This window comes from Mastomys coucha, unplaced genomic scaffold (genome assembly GCF_008632895.1).
Source record: "Mastomys coucha isolate ucsf_1 unplaced genomic scaffold, UCSF_Mcou_1 pScaffold22, whole genome shotgun sequence".
In the NCBI taxonomy this organism is placed as follows: Eukaryota; Metazoa; Chordata; class Mammalia; order Rodentia; family Muridae; genus Mastomys; species Mastomys coucha.
This window is the reverse complement of record NW_022196905.1, coordinates 167,582,347-167,589,187: the sequence shown is the minus strand read 5'-3', so window position 1 is coordinate 167,589,187 and position 6,841 is coordinate 167,582,347. Positions and strand designations below refer to the sequence as shown.

General features: G+C 47.0%; 2 protein-coding genes across 9 annotated transcripts in view; one reads left to right on the top strand and one right to left on the bottom strand.

Moving 5' to 3' along the window:
- Positions 1 to 4,273, bottom strand: part of Rnf170 (ring finger protein 170) — a 25,470-nt gene extending 21,197 nt beyond the window's left edge. The window contains exons 1-2 of one of the 7 annotated variants that reach the window (XR_004109827.1): positions 4,041 to 4,273; positions 3,086 to 3,218 (exon numbers count right to left, since the gene is read on the bottom strand). The gene's annotated coding sequence lies outside the window, so the exon portion shown is untranslated. The other 6 variants (XM_031339413.1, XM_031339415.1, XM_031339416.1 and 3 more) reach the window with 6 other exon arrangements.
- Positions 4,274 to 4,336: 63 nt separating this feature from the next.
- Hook3 (hook microtubule tethering protein 3) overlaps positions 4,337 to 6,841 on the top strand; it is an 84,506-nt gene continuing 82,001 nt past the window's right edge. The window contains exon 1 of one of the 2 annotated variants that reach the window (XM_031339411.1): positions 4,337 to 4,619. In XM_031339411.1, the coding sequence (XP_031195271.1) occupies positions 4,563 to 4,619 (57 nt within the window). In that variant the 5' untranslated portion in view covers positions 4,337 to 4,562. The remainder of the gene's footprint in view (positions 4,620 to 6,841) is intronic. The other variant, XM_031339412.1, reaches the window with a different exon arrangement.

Below are 6,841 nucleotides of genomic sequence, written 5' to 3'. Positions count from 1 at the left end.
GGGGGGGAGTGCAAGTGAGCTCTACTTTTGCTTTCATTTAAAAACATGGTTTGGTGAGATGGCTCAGCGGGTAAGAGTACTGACTGCTCTTCTGAAGGCCTTGAGTTCAAATCCCAGCAACCACATGGTGGCTCACAACCATCCATAATGAGATCTGAAGCTCTCTTCTGGTGAGTCTGAAGACAGCTACCGTGTACTTATTTGGGCTGGAGCGAGCGGGTTGACCAGAGTGAGCAGGGTTGACGGGAGCAATCAGAGGTACTAAATTTAATTCCCAGCAACCACATGAAGGCTCACGACCATCTGTACAGTTACAGCGTACTCATATACATAAAATAAATAAATCTTTTTTTTTAAAAAAAAAAGCTATTTAAAAAAGAAAAGAAAAAAGAAAAACAGCCACATGAACTGCCAGCTGAGGCTGGGGAGGAAAGCATTTGAAATCTAAGAATAGGCCAGACAATCAGTGTAAGGCTTTTCCTTTATTAAGTATTCTCTTTTTAAATTAGAAATGCTATGGCTGCGATCGAAGTCCTAGAGACAGGGCCAGAAATGTAGCTTAGTTGATACAGTGCTTGCTTAGCATGCATAAAGCTCTGGGTTTCATTACTAGCACCACACAGACATACTGGGAAGGTAGAGAAAGGAGGTTCAGAAGTTCAAGGCTATCCTTGGCTACATAAGAAGTTCGAGATCAGCCTGGACTACATAAGACTTGTCTCAAAATAATGTATGGATGTGTAGGCAGGGTATGGTGGTGCATGTCTTTGATCCCAGCAATCAGATGGTAAAGGCAGGCAGATCTCTGTGATTTGGGGAGGGCTGGGTCTAAATAGTAAGTTCTAGAACAGCCACAGTTATGTAGAGAAACCCTGTCTCAAAAACAAAAAACAAACAAACAAAAAACAAACAAACAAGAAAAAACAGAGAAAGCAGTGCTTTGCAAGCCAAGTGCATCGGCTGAGACTTATAGTATCATTACTCATTTTTCCTATGCTATCCCTCACACAGTCTAACTTTCAGAAACGGGATAACTGAAGGCATGAGATGGACATGTAAGCAACACCATGTGTCAGGTACCACCTACCCAGCACAGACTAATACATGACTTATTCCTGAAAGTAGAAAGGGAGCTATCTTATTAGTTTATTGGACTAAATTTAAAGTGTAAGGACACAGGGCATATTAAAGTCATATCAGAGAAACAAGGAACAAGAACTTGAGCAAATGCTCTCCCCTGGAGCCAATAAATAGACACCTAACACTGGGATGCCGTGGTGCTGGTGTTTGAATCAAAGATCAACAAAGGACTCCCTAGTTGTCTCTGGAGAATTGTCTTGGCTTGAACCCATTATCAACACCGCCAGCCTATTCCTCTACCTGAACCTACGCAGGACCCACCATTTCCTGAGCGCTGTTTGGCTTTTTACCTTGCAAACGGACTATAGCCCCACCCTTAGACCCTGACTCTAGCAGCTCCTTCCTTGCACTGGTCTGGTAAATTACCTATCAGCAGTTTCTCTCAGGCCCTTTCTGAAATCTTTGGAACTCCAATGCAGTCTCACTAACGGTAAAACACACACACACACACACACACACACACACACACACACAGAGTTACCTATGCCTGTGATATATTGTAGGACAGTTAATGTTACTAATTAAGACTGGAATAAAAGAACCTACTTTTGTCTCAGCCATATTATTAAAGTAGGTAGGATTATATAACAAATGTCACTGAACCTTGTGTATTTATTGTTATTCAATAAAGTCTGATTTTTGGAATGACACATGCTCATCTGTTTCTGACATGTGTGCTCACACCAAATCCAGAATTTGCCGTATGGAACAGCATGTTCCCCTGAACTCAGACTGCTGTAGCTGAGAACTAACCTCCACCTGGGCTAGGCCTACAAAGGCAGCTCAGAAAAGTCCCAACTCAGCTCTCTTGGGTCTTTCTGTAACACTGTCATAGAAAGGGCTACCCTTTCCTAGTAGGAATACTAGGATTTCCCCTAACAAAGGAAAAATGGCCTCCTTCCCCACTGGTCCCCCGAGGTTCATGTAGCATCCTTATGGTCAGATGGCTTCTGTAATCACTTTCAAGGAGTTCTTAACATCACTTCTGCCCCGAAAAGTAATTAAAGCACAAAATAAACCAGTAATGCTACATAGGGCATAAAAGCATCGTGGACTCACAGATTTGACAAGACATACTTTAAATCAACCGTATCACAGCTTTGAAAGCTGAAGGAGCTGGAGTAAAAGTGGTTACTGTACAGAGACCACGGTCCCTCCAACATGTGCATTGGTAAAGACGAGGCTGAGGTCAATGTACCATGCACTTACTATCTGCTTACCTAATAAGTGTTAGTCACTGAAAGGTGACACCAGTTCTACAGAAACATTTCAGCATGGAATGCTGGACCTCTAGTCTAACAAAGATCCAGAGGCACCCACATAGATGCCATAAGAACAGGAGATTCAAAGTCAGGATTTCTAAAGGTATTTCTGCCCCTGTTAAGAAGAATATTTGCAGGGAAAGCCTTTGAGAAGGTTTCAGATGACTTTTTATTGTTTATTTATTTGTTTATTTTTGGACCAGAGATTGGACTCAGGCCCCGATATTTGCTAGGGTAATGAATCTAGCACCACAATGTACTCAGTCCAAGATTACATGTGATCGCCAAGCAGTAGTCGATAAAAGGATCATTTGAAAGGCGGTAGTAAGCCTTTGATCCCAGCAATCGGGAAGCAGAGGCAGGCAGATCTCTGAGTTTGAGGCCAGCCTGGTCTGCAGAGCTAGTTCCAGAATAGCCAGGGCTACACACACACACACACACACACACACACACACACACACACACACACACAAATACACCAAGCAAGCAAAACAAAACAAAACAAAAACTCAATGTTTTTTGGAAGTTCTAAAAGCTCAGTGAAAAAACCGACTTCTAAGGGGAAAGGAGAAGTCTCCAGGAACTGCCAAAAAAAAAAAAAAAAAAAGTGAAGGTATGTCCTGGGAAGTTAAATTCCCAAACACTGCTAATCAAAATTTGCATGACCTGGTAGTTATGCATACCTTTGAATCCACAATTCTCCTAGGACTCCAAATCATATATCTTGTATCGTGTTCTCTTGGAAACGCCAATATCTTTGCATTAAGGTCCAGGTGGAAGAATGTTTACTATAACATTATTCTTAGACGCCCTAAACTGGAACAAAGTGTACATCAATAGTAGAACGGGTACAGGACTGTAGTAGTCACACAATAGGATATTAGACAATCATGGGATTTTTGCAGATAATTTAATATTATTTAAAAGCCCAAACCACAATACATATCCATTCATAAAAGTTCACAATCAAACAAAGGAGAATCATACTACATGCATATTCATCTGGTAAAAAAGCTAAAAGGGAAAGTAATAAAGTGCCTGTCACAAAAATCAGGCCAGAAATGGTATGGATGGAAGAACTCTCTGGAACGTGGCAATTCATTTTATTAATATTCCTCAAACATGTTCTGCTACGCACTGTTCTGCACGCAGCTTAAAAACGCATATGAATCCCTACAATGCCTGTATAAAAAATAAATAAAAATAAAAATCGAAAGTCGGGACAAGGATGCACCTCCCCGGAGCCAACTCCCAACACAAGAAACAGGCCTTAGGAACAGTAGGGGTCCTTACGCGCTGGGGAACTGGCGTCCACCCTCCCTCACTTCGGGTAAAGTTTTGTGGGAGAAGGGGGCTCCAAGGAGGAACGCCCGGCTCGCTGCAGCCGGGCCAAACCGGTCCACTGCTACCGAGACGCGCCCACGTCAGCCGTTCCACCTTCGCCCTGCGCCTCCGGGCCGGCTCCGGCGATTCAGGGCAGAGCCCAGGCTTCCGGAGGGAAGCGGCGCGCGGAGCCCACCCTCGCGCGGCCCCGCTGCGCCCCTCCGCGCCGAGCGCCGCCCGTCCCGGCCGTCTGCGGCCAGTGCGGGGGCGTGGCCTGGCGCACGCCCGCGGCCGGCCGGAGAAGGGGGCGCGTACCTCGTCGCGGTCGGCGGAGGAACTACCGTACCAGTCCGCGGGTCAGAACAGACTTCATTTCCGGGGACGACCCAGCTACTCCTCCCGGGCAACTGCAGGCGGCTTCTTAAAGCGAGAGCGCCAGCGTCGGCGCACGCGCACTGCGGCGCCCCAGCGAGGGCGAGCAGACGGGCGGAGAACGAACGCCGCCCGCCGGCGCAGGGCCTGCCTAGGGCGCGCGCCCGCGGGGGCGCGCCTGGAGGGGCGGGGCTGAGCGAGCGCGAGCGTGCGCAGTGGCGCTCGCACGGGAGGGCGTGGGCTGGCGGCGCCGGGGGCGCGCAGGGAGCGCGCGGCCCCGAGCGAGGGAAGGAGGGGCCGGTGACAGTGTGGAGCGATTGCCAGCGTCCGCGCCCCGGGAGCGGCCGGACGGAAGAGAAGGTTCGCCAGACGCCGGTCGGCTGCCTGACCCTTCGGACTCAACCCCGAGCCGAGCGGCCGCGGCTTCTGGTTGGTCGAGGAGACGCTGCGGGCCCCCTCAGGAAGATGTTTAACGTGGAATCGGTGGAGCGGGTGGAGCTGTGCGAGAGCCTGCTCACTTGGGTACGTGGTGGGCAGCGGGCCGGTGGGGGAAAACTCCGCAACCTTCCGCGGGCTCCGGTGCTCGTCCCGGGGGGCGAGCGCCCGGGGCGACCTGCCGTCACATCCGGGGCTTGGGACGGGCGGAGCTGAGGAGCCGGTGCGGCCGCGTCTACACCCGCGGCCGGGTCAGGGTCAGCTGGGAGCGGCCGGGCTCAGGCAGGCTGGGCCCTGGGTCCGGGAGGAACTTGTCCGGCCTGAGATGTTGGCTGCTGTCCGAGAGGAAACCTGCCCGGTGGGGGCTAATGATGGGGTGCAGGCGACACTGTAATTAGGACTGTTTGCCTTGATGAGGCGCTGGCGTTTCGCTCCCAAGCTCCCAGGGATCCAGAGCGTCGGTTCTGCCTGGGCGCCCGGTAGAGGCACTCGGGACCCCTAGTTAGGAGGCTGCTCGCCTTTGTTGTAGCGTTCAGCCAGGATGGAGTGTAGCCCCTGGAGGGATGGATGAAGCCCTGCCCATTGGAAAATAGTACATTGGCGGGGTGGCTAGACAAAACATGAAGAATCACTCAGAGGCAAAACATTTAAAACGCGAGATGCATTTTGACTGTTAGAAACGATATGATGGCACCTACATAAAAGGAACCCAGGATTAAAAAAATTTTGAACTGGAAAATGTTAAGGATTTAGTAATGGAACTGAAACACATTTTTAAAGCACCATGAGATTCTAATTTGGAATTGATGAGAGTTAAGGTTATCGAATTTTAAAGTAAATATGCAGGATTTTAATGTCAATAAAATCATGTCATGGCTTAAGCGACCTTTTTCAATAGCTGGACGGTTCAACCGTGTTTGTTTCTGGTTTTCATATGCTGGTTGGAGGTGGATACAGGCACGTATGCAGAGCCATGGGATAAACCAAGAGTTCCACCAGGAACATTCATTTTACTTACTGCTAAAAATGTTAACTGTCCTTTTTAGAAGAACCCAGATACATTTACAGTGGTTACTATGACACATGTTAATTTTGTTTGCATATTGGGGGAAATGGTGGTAATAGGGCCTCCTGCATTGTAAGCGAAGGCTCTACCACTGAGATATTCATCTCCCCATCTTAGTCACTTTAAAGGTAAAATGCAAATAGCAAAAAATTCTATTGACCAGGGTCGGTCTTGGGTTAGAGGTTCAAATCTCTGGAAGGTTGCCATCACTGTTTTGTGCAGGAACACTGCAGAGAAGTTTGAGAACTGTTAACTTAGGCTGGTTGTAATAAATTTAAGAAAAGTAGAATCTACAGATGTGCGTGCATTTGAGATAGGATCTTGCTATGTGGCCCATTTTGACTTCAAACTATGATCTTGAATTTGTAGCAGTCTGCCTGCATCACTACACCCAGCTTAAGTTTTTTATAAACTGGGTATGTCATGAATCTGATTGTATCCTTTGAAGCAGCCTTTGTACAATGTAGACCTTTTTGGTTTGGTTTTGTGTGAGATCATTCTTGTAATTTCAGATCACTAGAAATAATGCAGTTACATACTCAGTAAGTTCTAACTTCAGCCTGAAGGTAGGCTGCACTGCTATGCTTCAGCCAGAGAATGGTGATAGCTTACACAATGGAGCTACATCTCAGCTCAGTTTCAGTTATTTAAACCAGAAAGACTTTTGAAAAGATAGGAAATGTTTCATGCCCTGTCAGTATGTAACAAGCTAGCCCAACAGAATGTGCTTAAAAGTTAAACCTTCTCTCCTCTTCCTACCCCTGTGAAGCAAAATATATTCCTGCCTGATTGGGGGAGCAAAACAAAACACAAAACCTATGGGATTACATCTGTCAGTCCCCTTTAAAAAGTTACCCTGTGTGTAACTGTGATGTGTGCACATAGGGACCATTGGCACCACATGCATAGGGAGGTAAATAGCTTCTTGGAGTTGATGCCTTTCCATGTTTTCCAAGCAACAAATTCAGATCACAAGTCACTAGATTGGTGTGTAAGCACTCTTAGCCACTGAGCCATTTCAACAGCCTGTTTGTTTTTTAACAATGATCATTTTATTTTTTTAAAAACATTTAATATTTATTCATGTGGGGATATGTGCACACATAAATGTCTCACAGCCCTTTTGTGGAGGGCATTGAATAACTTAGAAGAGTCAGTTCTCTCTATTTGGGTTCTTTTTCTTCATTTGAGAATTTCGTGTGTGTGTGTGTGTGTGTGTGTGTGTGTGTGTGTGTGTGAGATT